Here is a 20,472-nt window from a genome sequence, read left to right as displayed (position 1 = left end):
GTCTAAGGATAAGGGGTAAGCCATTTAGGACTGAAATGAGGAGGAATTTCTTCATCCAGAGAGTGGTGAACCTGTGGAATTCTCTGCCACAGAGAGCAGTGGAGGCCAGTTCATTAAATATATTCAAGAAAGAGTTGGATATATTTCTTAAGGCTAAAGGGATCAAGGGATATGGGGAGAAGGCAGGGACAGGGTACTGAAATTGGATGATCAGCCATGATCTCATTGAATGGCGGAGCAGGCTCGAAGGGCCAAATGGCCTACTCCTGCTCCTATCTTCTATGTTGGTTTCCAGCATTTTCTGATTTTGCTTCAAAGAGATATCGGTCATGTATTGCAAACTATATTTGAGTAACAGTACATAGAGTAGGATACTTGGATCTTTGCCAATACTGGATACTCTAATCTTGCACTTCTAATTTGCATTATGCAAAACAAAACTTCAAAGAGCAATATTTCTGTTAGAGATTTTACTCATGTAAAATTAATTAAAAAATTACATTGCAACAATCCATGTTACATACTTCAAGCTTCAGATAACTTAAAAAATTATAGGTTAATTAACATCTTTGACAGAATGAGTATAAAAAGAACAATGCAAATAAAATGATATTCATGCCAAATGTTTTCATGACTTTCCAAAAGTACATTTTACAGAGAAGATCTTGGCTTCAGAACTGAACTTTTTCAGTCTTAAAGCTCCACCTCAACATGACAAGAGAGTGCTTTGTAGGCCAGAAATCTAGTGTCACAACCTACAGAAGATAAGCGCAAATGTCAAAAGACAAGGTACATTATGTTTAATTGCACTGAAGAACAAGGAGGAGAAAATTAATCAGGAATACCTGAATAAAGTAGAAGATAATGTTCGAAAGTTAAGTCTTCAAAAAACTGTAGCGTAACAAAATAGAGTGCCAGTAAACACCTATTTAAGACAAACACTAAGTTTCTTTATGGTGTAGAAATGTTCATGGTGGTCTTTAACAATCTTTTTTGTAACCCTTAAATTCATTGGTTTCCTTTCAATCCATCATACCATTCTTGTGCGCTGATCTTAAGCACTCTTATTTTTTGTTTGTAGTGGTATTCCTTCAGGTAACCTTTCAATGATGGTGGTACAGGAAGAGCACCAATGCCTTCATACGTTGTGTAGCTGCAAATTACAGCTCTGCAAAGGTGCTGAAGTGAAAATGGAAAAGTCCTGTTTAGTGGAAGTGACAACAGTGGCTCAAAGAACATACACGAGTTTGGGTCTCTGTAATGTTCCAAAAGGCCATTTACACTGGGTGCATGAAAAACACAAGGATCATGGGCATCAAAGCTGAAGTTATGATTCCATTGTTCAATTCTAGCATGGAGAGAGCGGCTGTAACGTCGGAAACTGACAGAGAAAAGATAGTCCTCTTGAGCAGAATCCCTGAGCAAGTATGTACCTTCTGGTTTACCTTCCAACAGAGCCTCAGCTCCATATCTATCCATTACACCCCAGTAACATGGATTATTACTGATCCGAAATAGATCTGGGACTAAGCGGTAGATATAACCAAACCGGGTATGGTATTTGTGAAAGGGTGCTAGCCAACTGCAATCGTTATCAAAATCCAGTTTGGTATTATTCTGATTTTCAGAATCTGTGAAAAGAGCCATCAGCTCCTCATCAGTGTCTGAATCATTCGAAGGAAAGGTAATGCTATTATCACATTCTAATTCATTCATTCCAGGCTCCACCTCAGAATTCTGTGTGCACAAAGCATTAATCTGAGAAATCACTTCAAGTGTGCGAATTTGTGCATCCGGAGTGCCCACCTCTAGTTCAATGCTCATTCTGCATCCTTCTTCTAGTTCATCTTCATCAAATCCCGCCTCGGAGCCTTCCCAAACGCCACAGCTTTGAGTCAATGGAATTGTATGCCAATTAATCAAGTGCCATTTTTGAGCCAGCTCAGATCCAACTGGAAATGGACAACTATCCACCAGCAGATCACTAATGTGGATTTTACTTTTTGAAATTAAAGCAGCGTTTTTATGGTTATGCGCCTTAAGAGGGAAACACTGAGCTACTGCATCTTGGATCTTTTGCTTCAGTGATCGACTGGAGAGCTTGCGCGAACATGAATCGTCAAGATCCAGCTCAGGTCCAGGCGAGCTCAATTTTCTCTCCCTTCTTGAAGCAGTTGACGATATCCCAGCAACATCTCCCACCTCTCCATCTGAAGCCGTCTCCATTTTGGAAGAACGTGATCGTTTCTTGCCACTCCAAGCATAACCGTCCCTACGATCAGCACTTTTCCCTTGGTTGACCTTAGGCTTTACATCCAAGTTTTGAGCTGCTGCTCCTCTTTGTTGTGACATTCTTTTAACTAACTTTGAGACAGTTAGAAATGTAAATGCAAATCAGTTAATTCAGGATCTTTGTATCACAACTAATAATGGCAAAATACAGATTTGTGGTTTTGCTAGTTCTCACTAGAGCTATTCCATCTGGCTGCTGCACAGATAATTCCACCGTGCTTCTTCAAACGAGAACATCTGCATAAGAAGAAAAAACAAAATCAATCAGTGCTTTACTCTTAATGATGTAGAGAAGAGAGAATGAATAGTTCTCGATTCAGCGTGATTCAGTGGTAGCACTTTCACCTCTGGTCAGAAGCTTGCAAATTCAAGCAGCACATCCAGGGTTTGAGTATTCAAATCCCTTCATGAACTCACCCTCCCGATCTCTGCAACCTGCTCAAGCCCTAGAACCTTCTGAAACTTGGTGATCCTCCAATTCTGGCATCATATGCACCCCCCACTCCCTTTGTCCCGAAATTGGCAGCCGTGCCTTCAGCTCTCTCTGCCCTAAACTCTGAAATTCTCTCCCAAAACCTCTCCTTAAAAACAAGCTTTTAGTCACCCCTCCCAATATCTTTTCCTTTGGCGTCAATTTTTGTCTGTTTATACTTCTGTGAAGTGCCGTGGGGCATTTTCCTATGTTAAGGTACTATATAAATGCAAGTTTCTGCTGTTGGTGTATATAATCCAGGCTGACATTTTCTAACCCACCCCCTTTTTTCCTCCACCCAAGAGGACTGGCGACTCATCCGAAAGATGGCACCCTAAATGGTGCCTCACTGCCTCTGTACTGCACCAAAGTATCAGCCTCGATTACATGCTCAAGCCTCTGGAGTGGGGCTTGAACCCACAATCTCTTTCTCAGAGACAAGAGTGCTACCACTAAACTAAGGCTGACACTAAAGAAATAAATTGCAAGTAGAAGGATGCTTGAACAAATATTATTCCAAGCAAACTAAAATAAGCAGATAAACAGAAAAATAAAGTATTACAGGAAACTTTGGTTTATCCGGAGGTTAACTGTCCGGAATGCTCAAGCCACCGGCAAAGATCAGGAGCCGTTTCGTTAGGTTTTTTTTCTTTTCGTTGCTTCCCCCCCCCCCGCAAGTCAGGCTCTGCAAGGTCTCGCTGAAGCTGTTGCTAAGCTAGAGACGCTTGCAAGGTACGGCCGACTGTTTAGAAGCACAGGGTTTGTTACCAGATACGGAGCTCAAAATCTCCGTATGTTTCAACATTAGCGCTGGTTTGTCCGGCAGTTTTGATGGGACGGCAACAGCTCGGTCCCGTTGGTGCCGGATAGCACAAAGTTTCCTGTACCAGCTCGAACCATATTCATGCTCATAATGCTCCACTCAAGGTAAGTTACTGACCATAGCAATGCTACCGTGAGCAGATGCCAGACATTTGATCTCCTGTGTTGCACATCAGCAACAGAAAAAAGGACAAAAATGGATTTTAGAATTGTAGAACCCTTCGGATTTCACCGGAATGAAAATCGGATGGATTTTATAACATGGGGCAATCCACACCGCCAGATTACAGCCCACATGAAGACAAACATTTACCCCGGTAATCCATACTTGCCATAAAAAACAGCATCTGAATAATCACTTTGAAGATTCCCAGCTTTTATGTGTTCAAGGCCTGAACCAGCAACCCTGAAAAGATAAACTGACTAGTCTAAAGATCATTTGTGACATCACCACATGGCTAATATCCCATTTCTCAACCTTAAAAAATGAAACACACGCAAAGTGCCAAAATGCATTTCATGGATGTTTCCACTCATAAGTGGGTTAACTCACAAGTGACACAACCAAGCTTATGAAAATAAAAGGCATTATGCAAACCTCCACAAATCTCATCTACACAATGCATAATAATTGAAGAGTTGATTATTGACAATACAATTCTGCCAATTAACCATTTTGTTGCTGGTGTTATTAGCAACAGATTTTGTAAAATTATGATTAAACCAACAAGATGCCAATTTTAGGAAAAAATAATCTAAATTTTAAATAAAAAAGGTGTTGCACTCCTGCTGCCCTGACCAGGTAAGATCTGGGGAGGCCGAGAATACTCCAGCTTAAACATTCCCACCCACCTGCAGCTTCACCTTGTGTTACAGGTGCTGATGAAAGTGTGCCAGACATGAGCAGCTCAGCATCTTGTCTGCCAGTCTGACTGTTTGAGATTATGGGATAGGGCTTTATTTAAAAATATCTGAAAGGATGAAGATACAATATGCCTTTTACTTTAAAAATCAATTAGGTTACTATTAAAATAAGAGATGCTGTAATCAGTCCTGTAAATCCCACCAACAATACACTCAAAACTCATGTGATGTTTATGCTGAATTTATGACTGTAATGGCATAAATTTGATATGAAAATCCTCAACGAGCAGCTGAATGATACTCAAATTTGCACAGCCTCAGCCAAGTGATACCCAACTATATAGTTCAGTACTGCAGGCACACTTATCAGCTCAAGTAGGATTGACAATGCACCAGAAACCAATACAGATCATGAGTCCTTCCAATTTGGCAGAAATTCAACTCCCTTCAGGCTTAGATTTACCAAGTAAGTAGATTGACGGTGTGCAGCATAATGAATTGATCGGAATACCCTAGGATCTCTAGTATCCTCAATTTTTCAGTGCCACGGCTCATGCAAGTATTCAAGGGTACTCGAGGCATTGCAGGAAATTAAGGCACTTGTGAGCAGGCAGAATAATCTGCTTGGTGTTAAATGAGGCAGTACTGTTCAATATGCAAATTAACACTGGTATTAGAAGTTCTGGTTACATTCTTTTTTGATAATGGCCATTAATTTGTTTAAAATTAGATTGATAGAAGGAAGGAATCGCTCTTCAGTCAGGTTGATAAAGTTACCTCTACATCGTTTGAATTAAAAGGACAGTTAAAACCAAGATTCAAACTAGTCTCCAAGCTAAGAATAGAAAGTTACAGTCTAGTTGTTACCAGGCTGCCAAGGCATAGAGAGAGTGAGAACACAAACGAACGAAGATCTGACATGATCAAGTTTGGCTGTGATGTCTCTTGGTTGAATGGCTTGCCAACACTCACCATCAAGATAAATATGCATGAAGCATAGTCTAGGTAAATCTAACGAGGCCATGAGACAAAGAAAGTGACAACTATACTTGACCACATAACATGGAGATGGTGCACAGACAAGCCACAACATGATTCCTAGTGCTAGCAGACAGAGATATTAAGGACTGGAGAAACTTGTGGCTTACCTTCCTTGATGATGAGGTTACCAAGACCGACCGGGACCTGAATACAAGGTATTAAGTGATATAGAGAAAGGTACATCTGGGAGCATCACTTCAAAATAGTAGGACAAGGCAGCATAGGTTCAAATGGGTGAAAGGCAAAATTTAGATCTGATGTTAAGCAGTTCTTAGTGCAAGAGTAGTCAACAATAGCATGAACTTTGGGGTACAGTAGTATTGTCAAAAAATTGAGCAATTCCAGAGAGATCTGGATGCTGAGATGGGAGAACTGTAGACTTTTCCAGATGATGGGTTAAGAGAGACATCTACATTTATCTTGGAAACGGAGAAAGAAATGATGCATTTTGTACAATGCCTAAACCCTGGCTTCCTGGACAGGAAAGTAAAGTGGGTGAAGATACAACAAATATAATCTCAAAGTAAATAAGTTGGCAGAGAAAGGCTCTTGGTAACCACAACCCACAGAAAGGTGAAGTCTGGCAATTGTGCATACAACATTCTTTCACATACACAGTAGTGGGGAGGGATCAAGGCAGTAACATCCATTTATGTCAATGACTTCAGGAGACTGCGGTCCCACGTCATTTTCTCTACACATCTGATCAAAGCTTCAATGCTGGGGATATTGACCTGAGCAAGAACACTGATGTTGGTGCGCCTATCCTGCCAATGGATTTGCAGGATCTTGCGGAGGCAGCGTTGGTGGTACCTCTCCAGTGCTTTGAGGTGCCTGCTGTACATGGTCCATGTCTCTGAAGCATACAGCAAGGCAGGTATCACTACTGCTCTGTAGACCATGAGCTTAGTGCCGTCCTGGTCTTCAAACACTCTCTTCCTCAGGCGACCGAAGGCTGCACTGGCACACTGAAGGTGGTGTTGGGACTTCGTCGTCGACGTCTGCCCTTGACAGTAGGCTCCCGAGGTATGGAAAGTGGTCCATTTTGTCCACGGCCTTGTCGTGGATTTTGATAATCGGGGGGCAGTACTGTGTGGCAGGGGCAGGTTGGTAGAGGACCTTTGTCTTACGGATGTTTAGTGTAAGGCCTATGCTCTCGTACGCTTTGGTGAAGGTGTTGACGATGGTTTGGAGTTCGACCTCCAAGTGGAAGGCAGTGACTAGTGGGATACCGCAGGGATCGGTGCTAGGACCCCAGTTATTCACAATATATATTTTAATGATCTAGACGAGGGAACTAGATGTAATATCTCCAAGTTTGCAGATGACACAAAGCTCGGTAGGTGTGTGTGCTGTGAGGAGGATGCCGAGAAACTCCAGTACGATTGGGCAGATGCAGTATAATGTGGATAAATGTGAGGTTATCCACTTTGGTGGCAAAAACAGGAAGGCAGATTATCTGAACGGCAATAGATTGGGAAAAGGGGACGTGCAACGAGACCTGGGTGTCCTTGTGCACCAGTTGCTGAAGGTAAGCATGCAGGTGCAGCAGGCGGTTAAGAAGGCAAATGGTATGCTGGCCTTCATAGCGAGAGGATTTGAGTACAGGAGCAAGGATGTCTTGCTGCAGTTGTACAGGGCCTTGGTGAGACCACACCTTGAGTATTGTGTGCAGTTTTGGTCGCCTTATCTGAGGAAGGATGTTCTTGCCATGGAGGGAGTGCAGCGAAGACTCACCAGACTGATACCTGGGATGGCAGGAATTACGTATGAAGAGAGATTGGGTCGATTAGACTTACATTTGCTAGAGTTTAGAAGAATGAGAGGGGATCTCATTGAAACTTATAAAATTCTAACAGGACTAGACAGACTAGATGCAGGAAGGATGTTCCCGATGGCAGTCACAGTCTAAGGATAAGGGGAAAGCCATTTAGGACAGAGATGAGAAAGAATTTCTTCACCCAGAGTGCTGTGAACCTGTGGAATTCTCTACCACAGAAGACAGTTGAGGCCAATTCATTAAATATATTCAAGAAGGAGTTAGATATATTTCTTAAGGCTAAAGGGATCAAGGGATATGGGGAGAAACCAGGGACAGGGTACTGAATTTGGATGATCAGCCAAGATCGCACCGAATGGCGGAGCAGGCTCGAGAGGCCTACTCCTGCTCCTATCTTCTATGTTTCTATGAATGAGCACAGGTGCAAGCGTTGTCTGCATACTGTAATTTGACGACAGAGGATGGGACGACCTTGGATCTGGACTGGAGGCGACGGAGTTTGAACAGTTCCCTGTTTGTTCTGTAAATTAGCTCCACTCCAGTGGGGAGCTTACCGAGGGCGAGATGGAGCATTGCAGCAAGGAAGATCGAGAAGAGCATTGGTGCAATGACACAGCCTTGCTTGACCCCGGTTCGTACGTGAATTGGGTCTGTAGTGGAACCGTTGATCAGGATCACGGCTTGAATGTTGTCATGAAGCAGGCGGAGGATGGTGACAAACTTTTGAGGGCAGCCGAATTTGAGGAGGACACTCCATAATCCCTCACGGTTGACAGTGTCGAAGGCCTTTGTGAGATCAAAGACCATGTACAGTGGTTGGTGCTGTTCCCTGCATTTCTCTTGTAATTGACGTGCGGTGAAGAGTTTTAACGCCAGAGTTGGAAAGGACTCTGACCTCTGGGGAGGTGTGATCGGCAGAGAGGGGGTAGGGAAAGCCAACTCCAACAGTATCCTACTCTTGTCGAAATGCTTAGAACATGGCCTTGTCATAACCAACACCTTGTTCCATCAGAGAGACAAGTACAAGGCTTCATGGCAGTACCCTCGCTCCAAGCATTGGCATCTGGACTACGTCAGCGTCCGAGCGAGGGACCGCACGGACGTCCGCATCACCCGCGCCATGACAGGAGCCGACGACTGCGGGACAGACCACCGCCTAACCGCTCTGTCATCTACATCACAGTATTTATACATTTATAGTAACACTTGATTTAACGTGTCGTCTTTGAAGGAACCCTATCATCAGTAACTGGTTACTATTTTTCAGTCACAAAACCAAAAGCGACATGACACTTCGCCAGCCATGCGTCACACGACCTACACCACACAATTTAGGATTAGGAGGGGTGGGGATAAGTAGGGTCTATGGGACAAGTGTTTGGGGTGTGGGGGGACATACTCAGAGGATGGGTGGGTGGGGGGACAGATTGAGGGGGTGGGACTGGGGACGGGCTGAGGACTTGGAGACTCGGGGGACGGGTCGGGGGGAAACACGGGTCAGCGAGAGACTCGGGGGACGGGGACGGGGTGCAGGGGGAGACCGGGTGGGGGGGGACGGGGTGGGTGGGTGGACAGGGTTGGGGGGACGGGGACGGGGTGGGACTGGGGGGACGACGGGGCGGGGGGGGACTGGGGGGACGGGGCGGGGGGGGGGGGGACTGGGGGGACGGGGCGGGGGGGGGGGGACTGGGGGGACGGGGCGGGGGGGGGGGACTGGGCGGGGGGGGGACTGGGGGGACGGGGATTCAGGGGACGGGTCGGGGGGGGACGGGGATTCAGGGGACGGGTCGGGGGGGGGGGGATTCAGGGGACGGGTCGGGGGGGGGGGGAATTCAGGGGACGGGTCGGGGGGGGGGAATTCAGGGGACGGGTCGGGGGGGGGGGAATTCAGGGGACGGGTCGGGGGGGGGGGGAATTCAGGGGACGGGTCGGGGGGGGAATTCAGGGGACGGGTCGGGGGGGGGAATTCAGGGGACGGGTCGGGGGGGGGGAATTCAGGGGGCGGGTCGGGGGGGGGAATTCAGGGGGCGGGTCGGGGGGGGGGTTCAGGGGACGGGTCGGGGTGGGGGGGGGGATTCAGGGGACGGGTCGGGGGGGGGAGATTCAGGGGACGGGTCGGGGGGGAGATTCAGGGGACGGGTCGGGGGGGAGATTCAGGGGACGGGTCGGGGGGGAGATTCAGGGGACGGGTCGGGGGGGAGATTCAGGGGACGGGTCCGGGGGGGGGGGATTCAGGGGACGGGTCGGGGGGGGGGGCGGAGATTCAGGGGACGGGTCGGGGGGGAGATTCAGGGGACGGGTCGGGGGGGGAGATTCAGGGGACGGGTCGGGGGGGACATTCAGGGGACGGGTCGGGGGGGAGATTCAGGGGACGGGTCGGGGGGGGGGGGGGGATTCAGGGGACGGGTCCGGGGGGGGGGGGATTCAGGGGACGGGTCGGGGGGGGGGGGGGGGGCGGAGATTCAGGGGACGGGTCGGGGGGGAGATTCAGGGGACGGGTCGGGGGGGGGAGATTCAGGGGACGGGTCGGGGGGGGATTCAGGGGACGGGTCGGGGGGGGATTCAGGGGACGGGTCGGGGGGGGATTCAGGGGACGGGTCGGGGGGGGGATTCAGGGGACGGGTCGGGGGGGGATTCAGGGGACGGGTCGGGGGGGGATTCAGGGGACGGGTCGGGGGGGGATTCAGGGGACGGGTCGGGGGGGGATTCAGGGGACGGGTCGGGGGGGGAATTCAGGGGACGGGTCGGGGGGGGATTCAGGGGACGGGTCGGGGGGGGGGGGGGATTCAGGGGACGGGGGGGGGGATTCAGGGGACGGGTCGGGGGGGGATTCAGGGGACGGGTCGCGGGGGGGGATTCAGGGGACGGGTCGGGGGGGGATTCAGGGGACGGGTCGGGGGGGGATTCAGGGGACGGGTCGGGGGGGGATTCAGGGGACGGGTCGGGGGGGGATTCAGGGGACGGGTCGGGGGGGGATTCAGGGGACGGGTCGGGGGGGGGGGGGGATTCAGGGGACGGGTCGGGGGGGGATTCAGGGGACGGGTCGGGGGGGGATTCAGGGGACGGGTCGGGGGGGGATTCAGGGGACGGGTCGGGGGGGGATTCAGGGGACGGGTCGGGGGGGGGATTCAGGGGACGGGTCGGGGGGGGATTCAGGGGACGGGTCGGGGGGGGATTCAGGGGACGGGTCGGGGGGGGATTCAGGGGACGGGTCGGGGGGGGATTCAGGGGACGGGTCGGGGGGGGATTCAGGGGACGGGTCGGGGGGGGATTCAGGGGACGGGTCGGGGGGGGATTCAGGGGACGGGTCGGGGGGGGATTCAGGGGACGGGTCGGGGGGGGATTCAGGGGACGGGTCGGGGGGGGATTCAGGGGACGGGTCGGGGGGGGATTCAGGGGACGGGTCGGGGGGGGATTCAGGGGACGGGTCGGGGGGGGATTCAGGGGACGGGTCGGGGGGGGATTCAGGGGACGGGTCGGGGGGGGATTCAGGGGACGGGTCGGGGGGGGATTCAGGGGACGGGTCGGGGGGGGATTCAGGGGACGGGTCGGGGGGGGATTCAGGGGACGGGTCGGGGGGGGATTCAGGGGACGGGTCGGGGGGGGATTCAGGGGACGGGTCGGGGGGGGATTCAGGGGACGGGTCGGGGGGGGATTCAGGGGACGGGTCGGGGGGGGATTCAGGGGACGGGTCGGGGGGGGATTCAGGGGACGGGTCGGGGGGGGATTCAGGGGACGGGTCGGGGGGGGATTCAGGGGACGGGTCGGGGGGGGATTCAGGGGACGGGTCGGGGGGGGATTCAGGGGACGGGTCGGGGGGGGATTCAGGGGACGGGTCGGGGGGGGATTCAGGGGACGGGTCGGGGGGGGATTCAGGGGACGGGTCGGGGGGGGATTCAGGGGACGGGTCGGGGGGGGATTCAGGGGACGGGTCGGGGGGGGATTCAGGGGACGGGTCGGGGGGGGATTCAGGGGACGGGTCGGGGGGGGGATTCAGGGGACGGGTCGGGGGGGGGATTCAGGGGACGGGTCGGGGGGGGATTCAGGGGACGGGTCGGGGGGGGATTCAGGGGACGGGTCGGGGGGGGATTCAGGGGACGGGTCGGGGGGGGATTCAGGGGACGGGTCGGCGGGGGGATTCAGGGGACGGGTCGGGGGGGGATTCAGGGGACGGGTCGGGGGGGGATTCAGGGGACGGGTCGGGGGGGGATTCAGGGGACGGGTCGGGGGGGGATTCAGGGGACGGGTCGGGGGGGGATTCAGGGGACGGGTCGGGGGGGGATTCAGGGGACGGGTCGGGGGGGGATTCAGGGGACGGGTCGGGGGGGGATTCAGGGGACGGGTCGGGGGGGGATTCAGGGGACGGGTCGGGGGGGGATTCAGGGGACGGGTCGGGGGGGGATTCAGGGGACGGGTCGGGGGGGGATTCAGGGGACGGGTCGGGGGGGGATTCAGGGGACGGGTCGGGGGGGGATTCAGGGGACGGGTCGGGGGGGGATTCAGGGGACGGGTCGGGGGGGGATTCAGGGGACGGGTCGGGGGGGGATTCAGGGGACGGGTCGGGGGGGGATTCAGGGGACGGGTCGGGGGGGGATTCAGGGGACGGGTCGGGGGGGGATTCAGGGGACGGGTCGGGGGGGGATTCAGGGGACGGGTCGGGGGGGGATTCAGGGGACGGGTCGGGGGGGGATTCAGGGGACGGGTCGGGGGGGGATTCAGGGGACGGGTCGGGGGGGGATTCAGGGGACGGGTCGGGGGGGGATTCAGGGGACGGGTCGGGGGGGGATTCAGGGGACGGGTCGGGGGGGGATTCAGGGGACGGGTCGGGGGGGGATTCAGGGGACGGGTCGGGGGGGGATTCAGGGGACGGGTCGGGGGGGGATTCAGGGGACGGGTCGGGGGGGGATTCAGGGGACGGGTCGGGGGGGGATTCAGGGGACGGGTCGGGGGGGGATTCAGGGGACGGGTCGGGGGGGGATTCAGGGGACGGGTCGGGGGGGGATTCAGGGGACGGGTCGGGGGGGGATTCAGGGGACGGGTCGGGGGGGGATTCAGGGGACGGGTCGGGGGGGGATTCAGGGGACGGGTCGGGGGGGGATTCAGGGGACGGGTCGGGGGGGGATTCAGGGGACGGGTCGGGGGGGGATTCAGGGGACGGGTCGGGGGGGGATTCAGGGGACGGGTCGGGGGGGGATTCAGGGGACGGGTCGGGGGGGGATTCAGGGGACGGGTCGGGGGGGGATTCAGGGGACGGGTCGGGGGGGGATTCAGGGGACGGGTCGGGGGGGGATTCAGGGGACGGGTCGGGGGGGGATTCAGGGGACGGGTCGGGGGGGGATTCAGGGGACGGGTCGGGGGGGGATTCAGGGGACGGGTCGGGGGGGGATTCAGGGGACGGGTCGGGGGGGGATTCAGGGGACGGGTCGGGGGGGGATTCAGGGGACGGGTCGGGGGGGGATTCAGGGGACGGGTCGGGGGGGGATTCAGGGGACGGGTCGGGGGGGGATTCAGGGGACGGGTCGGGGGGGGATTCAGGGGACGGGTCGGGGGGGGATTCAGGGGACGGGTCGGGGGGGGATTCAGGGGACGGGTCGGGGGGGGATTCAGGGGACGGGTCGGGGGGGGATTCAGGGGACGGGTCGGGGGGGGATTCAGGGGACGGGTCGGGGGGGGATTCAGGGGACGGGTCGGGGGGGGATTCAGGGGACGGGTCGGGGGGGGATTCAGGGGACGGGTCGGGGGGGGATTCAGGGGACGGGTCGGGGGGGGATTCAGGGGACGGGTCGGGGGGGGATTCAGGGGACGGGTCGGGGGGGGATTCAGGGGACGGGTCGGGGGGGGATTCAGGGGACGGGTCGGGGGGGGATTCAGGGGACGGGTCGGGGGGGGATTCAGGGGACGGGTCGGGGGGGGATTCAGGGGACGGGTCGGGGGGGGATTCAGGGGACGGGTCGGGGGGGGATTCAGGGGACGGGTCGGGGGGGGATTCAGGGGACGGGTCGGGGGGGGATTCAGGGGACGGGTCGGGGGGGGATTCAGGGGACGGGTCGGGGGGGGATTCAGGGGACGGGTCGGGGGGGGATTCAGGGGACGGGTCGGGGGGGGATTCAGGGGACGGGTCGGGGGGGGATTCAGGGGACGGGTCGGGGGGGGATTCAGGGGACGGGTCGGGGGGGGATTCAGGGGACGGGTCGGGGGGGGATTCAGGGGACGGGTCGGGGGGGGATTCAGGGGACGGGTCGGGGGGGGATTCAGGGGACGGGTCGGGGGGGGATTCAGGGGACGGGTCGGGGGGGGATTCAGGGGACGGGTCGGGGGGGGATTCAGGGGACGGGTCGGGGGGGGATTCAGGGGACGGGTCGGGGGGGGATTCAGGGGACGGGTCGGGGGGGGATTCAGGGGACGGGTCGGGGGGGGATTCAGGGGACGGGTCGGGGGGGGATTCAGGGGACGGGTCGGGGGGGGATTCAGGGGACGGGTCGGGGGGGGATTCAGGGGACGGGTCGGGGGGGGATTCAGGGGACGGGTCGGGGGGGGATTCAGGGGACGGGTCGGGGGGGGATTCAGGGGACGGGTCGGGGGGGGATTCAGGGGACGGGTCGGGGGGGGATTCAGGGGACGGGTCGGGGGGGGATTCAGGGGACGGGTCGGGGGGGGATTCAGGGGACGGGTCGGGGGGGGATTCAGGGGACGGGTCGGGGGGGGATTCAGGGGACGGGTCGGGGGGGGATTCAGGGGACGGGTCGGGGGGGGATTCAGGGGACGGGTCGGGGGGGGATTCAGGGGACGGGTCGGGGGGGGATTCAGGGGACGGGTCGGGGGGGGATTCAGGGGACGGGTCGGGGGGGGATTCAGGGGACGGGTCGGGGGGGGATTCAGGGGACGGGTCGGGGGGGGATTCAGGGGACGGGTCGGGGGGGGATTCAGGGGACGGGTCGGGGGGGGATTCAGGGGACGGGTCGGGGGGGGATTCAGGGGACGGGTCGGGGGGGGATTCAGGGGACGGGTCGGGGGGGGATTCAGGGGACGGGTCGGGGGGGGATTCAGGGGACGGGTCGGGGGGGGATTCAGGGGACGGGTCGGGGGGGGATTCAGGGGACGGGTCGGGGGGGGATTCAGGGGACGGGTCGGGGGGGGATTCAGGGGACGGGTCGGGGGGGGATTCAGGGGACGGGTCGGGGGGGGATTCAGGGGACGGGTCGGGGGGGGATTCAGGGGACGGGTCGGGGGGGGATTCAGGGGACGGGTCGGGGGGGGGATTCAGGGGACGGGTCGGGGGGGGATTCAGGGGACGGGTCGGGGGGGGATTCAGGGGACGGGTCGGGGGGGGATTCAGGGGACGGGTCGGGGGGGGATTCAGGGGACGGGTCGGGGGGGGATTCAGGGGACGGGTCGGGGGGGGATTCAGGGGACGGGTCGGGGGGGGATTCAGGGGACGGGTCGGGGGGGGATTCAGGGGACGGGTCGGGGGGGGGATTCAGGGGACGGGTCGGGGGGGGATTCAGGGGACGGGTCGGGGGGGGATTCAGGGGACGGGTCGGGGGGGGATTCAGGGGACGGGTCGGGGGGGGATTCAGGGGACGGGTCGGGGGGGGATTCAGGGGACGGGTCGGGGGGGGATTCAGGGGACGGGTCGGGGGGGGATTCAGGGGACGGGTCGGGGGGGGATTCAGGGGACGGGTCGGGGGGGGATTCAGGGGACGGGTCGGGGGGGGATTCAGGGGACGGGTCGGGGGGGGATTCAGGGGACGGGTCGGGGGGGATTCAGGGGACGGGTCGGGGGGGGATTCAGGGGTCGGGATTCAGGGGACGGGTCGGGGGGGGGATTCAGGGGACGGGTCGGGGGGGGGGGGGGATTCAGGGTACGGGTCGGGGGGGGGATTCAGGGTACGGGTCGGGGGGGGGATTCAGGGTACGGGTCGGGGGGGGGATTCAGGGTACGGGTCGGGGGGGGATTCAGGGGACGGGTCGGGGGGGGATTCAGGGGACGGGTCGGGGGGGGATTCAGGGGACGGGTCGGGGGGGGATTCAGGGGACGGGTCGGGGGGGGATTCAGGGGACGGGTCGGGGGGGGATTCAGGGGACGGGTCGGGGGGGGATTCAGGGGACGGGTCGGGGGGGATTCAGGGGACGGGTCGGGGGGGGATTCAGGGGTCGGGATTCAGGGGACGGGTCGGGGGGGGGATTCAGGGGACGGGTCGGGGGGGGGGGGATTCAGGGTACGGGTCGGGGGGGGGATTCAGGGTACGGGTCGGGGGGGGATTCAGGGTACGGGTCGGGGGGGGGGGGATTCAGGGTACGGGTCGGGGGGGGATTCAGGGGACGGGTCGGGGGGGGATTCAGGGGACGGGTCGGGGGGGGATTCAGGGGACGGGTCGGGGGGGGATTCAGGGGACGGGTCGGGGGGGGATTCAGGGGACGGGTCGGGGGGGGATTCAGGGGACGGGTCGGGGGGGGATTCAGGGGACGGGTCGGGGGGGATTCAGGGGACGGGTCGGGGGGGGATTCAGGGGTCGGGATTCAGGGGACGGGTCGGGGGGGGGATTCAGGGGACGGGTCGGGGGGGGGGGGATTCAGGGTACGGGTCGGGGGGGGGGATTCAGGGTACGGGTCGGGGGGGGGATTCAGGGTACGGGTCGGGGGGGGAGATTCAGGGTACGGGTCGGGGGGGGGGATTCAGGGTACGGGTCGGGGGGGGGATTCAGGGTACGGGTCGGGGGGGGGGGATTCAGGGGACGGGTCGGGGGGGGGATTCAGGGGACGGGTCGGGGGGGGGATTCAGGGGACGGGTCGGGGGGGGGATTCAGGGGACGGGTCGGGGGGGGGATTCAGGGGACGGGTCGGGGGGGGGATTCAGGGGACGGGTCGGGGGGGGGGATTCAGGGGACGGGTCGGGGGGGGGATTCAGGGGACGGGTCGGGGGGGGGGATTCAGGGGACGGGTCGGGGGGGGGATTCAGGGGACGGGTCGGGGGGGGGATTCAGGGGACGGGTCGGGGGGGGGATTCAGGGGACGGGTCGGGGGGGGGATTCAGGGGACGGGTCGGGGGGGGGATTCAGGGGACGGGTCGGGGGGGGGATTCAGGGGACGGGTCGGGGGGGGGATTCAGGGGACGGGTCGGGGGGGGATTCAGGGGACGGGTCGGGGGGGGATTCAGGGGACGGGGGGATTCAGGGGACGGGTCGGGGGGGGGATTCAGGGAACGGGTCGGTGGGGGGATTCAGGGTACGGGTCGGGGGGGGATTCAGGGTACGGGTCGGGGGGGGGATTCAGGGGACGGGTCGGGGGGGGGGGATTCAGGGGACGGGTCGGGGGGGGGGATTCAGGGGACGGGTCGGGGGGGGGATTCAGGGGACGGGTCGGGGGGGGGATTCAGGGGACGGGTCGGGGGGGGGGGATTCAGGGGACGGGTCGGGGGGGGGATTCAGGGGACGGGGGGATTCAGGGGACGGGTCGGGGGGGGGATTCAGGGAACGGGTCGGGGGGGGGATTCAGGGAACGGGTCGGTGGGGGGATTCAGGGAACGGGTCGGGGGGGGGGATTCAGGGAACGGGTCGGGGGGGGATTCAGGGAACGGGTCGGGGGGGGGAGGTGATTCAGGGAACGGGTCGGGGGGGGCGGTGATTCAGGGAACGGGTCGGGGATTCAGGGGATATATGGATTGTTGGCACTGTCCATTCAGGTGACAACTGCGCAGTTACCTCTGCATTGCCTGTTGAACCCGCTACTGACACCGCCATCGACCAGAAAGGACAGGTTTCAATCGAGCAGCTGTGGTATTAGAGACGGAGGGAAGGCTCTTGCAGATGTGCGGTCGAAGCCGTTGCCGAGGTGGAGTGGCGCCGGTGAGCGCGAGCCGGGGACTAACGGTGGGCTCGCGAGCACCGCTTTGAGCGACAATGGGGGCGACGAGCACTTACACTCAGTGAGGCACGATCGAGCGCCGGCTCGGGGTCAATCGTTTTCGGGCTGAGCGCGCCTCCCTTTTAACAGCTCGGCTTCATTGACCCGGATACACATGCCCTGCCAGGGGAAATGACGTCCGGAAAATAGCCCACTGTATGTTATATAAAGATTAATATTGCAGAAGTGGAAAACTCTTTATGACCGCAGATTTTTTTAAATAAAGTTAAACGTAAGCCAAGTTTAACAATCGCGGTTAATTGTGGGTTTTCTCCTCCCCCATTACATTTTTCATCTCGCGCTGTCGGTGACGTGAGGGAGGGGGCGGGAAACGCGAAGTTGGTGATCCGGCGAGGCGTCTGTCAGCGGTTGGGAGTGGGCTGAGAGGGAGCCGCTGCCCGCGCAGGTTCCGCTAGTCCCCACCGTGAGTAACGGGGCCGCCAGTGAGCTTCTCTGCATTCGCTTCAGTCTCCTGTCCTCGGGATAGGATCCGGACCCTGTGTACATTGGGGAAAAGGTCGCACCCTACCTAACCGGGACAGACTGCAGCCCACCGCCTGCTGCTGTCTTACTGGCATTGAGGGGATGCTGCAGGCCTTTCAAACATTCCCCATTTTGATGAGCATGTTTTGATCTGAGCAGCTTCAAAAAATGCAGTTCCACGTTGGTTAACGGGGGTTTACATGGGATACAGACAGCAGAGTTTTGGATGACCTGATATAGGCTTGGATGCTCAGCTTAGGGATGAATATGATGCTGAGAGCAGTCTGATTCAGCCTGAGGCAGTAGCTGGCTTGGGTACAGTGTTTGTGGCGGGGGCTGAAAATGATGACTGGTTTTCCCATTGTTTAGCTGGAGGAAATTGTGCTTCATCTAAGATTGAAGGTTGGACAAGTTGTTTGATAGCACAGAATGGTGGAGTTGAGTGTCATCATCACTATACGTGGGGAAGCATGTAGATGAGGAAGAAGAGGGGTTCAAGGATAGATCCTGGGGGTGTGGGGGGACTGGAGACTCTAGAGGTAATGGTGCGTGGGTAGGAAGAAAGCCATTAGTAAAGGTGGTCTGGCTATGATTGGATAGGTAAGAGTGGAACCAGGTGACAGCAGTTCCACCAGGCTGGACAGTGGAGAAAGGGAATAAGAGGATGATGGTGTGCTCGACTATATTAAAGGCAGCATTGGACTCCTAGGGGAAGGTAATGGATAATAGCCATATTTGCAAGGGAGTGCACATTTTGAGGGATAATGCAGAGTGTGTGGGTAATAGAACTGTATACATATTTGGGGGAGGGATGAAGGTAGAAGAGAGTAATGGTAAAAGAGTTTGGAAAGGTTTCTTCCCATAGGGACTGTAGTGTATGTACCTTTAAGAGGAACTATGTTTTTGAAGCCCCTGTATACTGTAGTACCAGTAGTGACCACTCGGGTATATAAGCCTGTGTAGCGTCTTGTGTAGTTAGTTCACCTCCAGACTTTGTTCAGTAAACACTTGTTAAATCAACTCCTGCATCCCGTGTCTCCATTAACACACGGATCTAACAGTGGCGACAAGTTAGAAACGAACTTACCTGCAATTCGGCAGCACCTCAAGTGGATTGATTCCTCAGATGAAGGTCGAAGCCAGAAGCAAGAAAGGAGAAAAAAAAACTGTGGTTTCACCAGCTAAACGGGCTGGTGGCAGGTAGTGCACTGATCCTTCCTGGGCTGCGGCGGGCTAGAGCTCGATCGGGTGGCTCTGCAACGGGGCCAGGCAGCGAGTCGGGAAGCAGAAGCAAAGAGAGAGAGAGGGTGGAGCACTCGTGGCCGGTGCTGCAAAGCAGGTCGGCGTTCGGACCGAACAGAGGGAGGGGAAAGTCCCAGAGGGTCCGCTCCACGACGGGAACGGTTCTCCAAGTAACGGAGAAACTATTGAAGAGATATATATATTAAAAAAAATAGAAATACCGTGAAAAGCTGCAGGTCGCAACGGGAACCGCGGAGATCAGCGTTGGCAGCAGCGGCGGGAAAGCGTGGGAGGCGCCATCTTAACTCGGCGGGGAAGAAAGAAAAGCGCAGGAGGCGCCATTTTGATCCATCGGGGACGGAGGAAAAGTGCGGGAAGCGCCATTTTAGATTTTCAAGATGCCAAAGACTGGCAATATTACTGCTTTCGATCGTGATATGGAAGATTGGACCACATGTGGAAAGAGTGGAGGTATATTGCAAGGTGAATGAAGTAGCGGATGATAAGGCATCGGTACTTCTAAATCTGATGGGCGCAAGGACATACGGGCTGTTACGAAACTTGATCACTCCAGCCAAACCGATGGACAAGAATTTTAAGGAGATTGTTGATACCTTACAGGAGCACTTAAACCCAACACCGCTGCTGATAGCGGAACGATTCAAATTCTTCAGGAGGAATCAGCACAAGAATGAAAGTAACGCTGATTACCTCACCGAATTACAAAAGCTGTCAAAGCACTGCCAATTCAGGGCAGGACTGGCCGATTCTCTACGAGACAAATTCGTCTGCGGTCTCCTAAGCGAAGGAACACAGAAAAGACTACTTTCTGAGAAAGATTTGACACTGGACAAGGCTTTCAGTGTGGCTGTATCATACGAAGCAGCAGCAAGAGGAGCTGCAGAGATACAGCAAAAGCCACAGGACTTCGGCACCCATGAAATGACACGGGGTTTCGAGAGATGTTATCGCTGCGGCAGATCCACCCATGACCAGAGGGACTGCTGGTTCAAGGACAAAGCATGCAGGCAATGCGGAAAGACGGGACACATTGCACGTGTATGCAGATCTGAAAAAAAATCCGCTGACAGTAAAAAGGTCAATAAGGAAAAGTACAGAAAGGTACAAATGATGACGGACAGTAGCTCCGAAGACCAGAAGAGCGATAGCGATTCCGGAAACAAGAGACTAAGCTGTCTCAAATTACATAATGTAATTGCCAAAGAAGATTACCAGACCATTTGGGTTACCCTCATGATAGCGGGGTCCCCAGTCAAAATGGAGCTAGATACAGGATCAGCTCTGACCGTCATGAGTCGACGGGATTACGAGCGGCTATTTCCGCATATACCTTTGAAAGACACATCCATTATCTTGAAGACATATACGGGGCAGAAAGTATACCCCAGAGGGAAAATAAGGGTGCCTGTTGTATACAACGGCAAGGAAATACAGAAGTTGTATTTATATGTTCTGCAAGATGGTGGTCCACCGTTGTTGGGACGTGAATGGATCAGAAAGATACGTTTAAACTGGCACTCCATTCAGGCACTGACGGTGACCAATAAGAGAA

General features: G+C 57.1%; 2 protein-coding genes across 6 annotated transcripts in view; one reads left to right on the top strand and one right to left on the bottom strand.

Moving 5' to 3' along the window:
- Window positions 1-455: 455 nt before the first annotated feature.
- Window positions 456-17,299, bottom strand: LOC147109354 (suppressor of cytokine signaling 4-like). 4 transcript variants are annotated; one of them, XM_086003226.1, is made up of 3 exons: window positions 16,973-17,292; window positions 3,919-3,992; window positions 456-2,529 (listed from the first exon to the last, which is right to left on the bottom strand). In XM_086003226.1, exon 3 carries the CDS (start codon window positions 2,350-2,352, stop codon window positions 1,009-1,011), a length of 1,344 nt encoding a protein of 447 aa, XP_085859352.1. In that variant the 5' UTR covers window positions 2,353-2,529; window positions 3,919-3,992; window positions 16,973-17,292; the 3' UTR covers window positions 456-1,008. The 4 variants fall into 4 exon arrangements, with proteins under 4 accessions (XP_085859352.1, XP_085859354.1, XP_085859353.1 ...); XM_086003228.1 differs by having other exon boundaries at window positions 17,192-17,292; XM_086003227.1 differs by lacking the exon at window positions 3,919-3,992 and having other exon boundaries at window positions 17,192-17,299.
- A 180-nt stretch (window positions 17,300-17,479) lies between these two features.
- Window positions 17,480-20,472, top strand: part of wdhd1 (WD repeat and HMG-box DNA binding protein 1) — a 76,573-nt gene continuing 73,580 nt past the window's right edge. Inside the window, exon 1 of one of the 2 annotated variants that reach the window (XM_086003224.1) lies at window positions 17,480-17,598. The gene's annotated coding sequence lies outside the window, so the exon portion shown is untranslated. The remainder of the gene's footprint in view (window positions 17,599-20,472) is intronic. The other variant, XM_086003223.1, reaches the window with a different exon arrangement.

The sequence above is a fragment of the Somniosus microcephalus genome, chromosome 12 (assembly GCF_052327205.1).
Source record: "Somniosus microcephalus isolate GS21.2 chromosome 12, FLI_Smic_1.0, whole genome shotgun sequence".
In the NCBI taxonomy this organism is placed as follows: domain Eukaryota; kingdom Metazoa; phylum Chordata; class Chondrichthyes; order Squaliformes; family Somniosidae; genus Somniosus; species Somniosus microcephalus.
The sequence above is the reverse complement of the archived record's forward strand: the minus strand, read 5'-3'. Positions and strand labels throughout refer to the sequence as shown.

Excerpts from the sequence above, each read along its gene's own strand:
- LOC147109354 (XM_086003227.1), bottom strand. The coding sequence starts at position 2,352 with ATGTCACAACAAAGAGGAGCAGCAGCTCAAAACTTGGATGTAAAGCCT.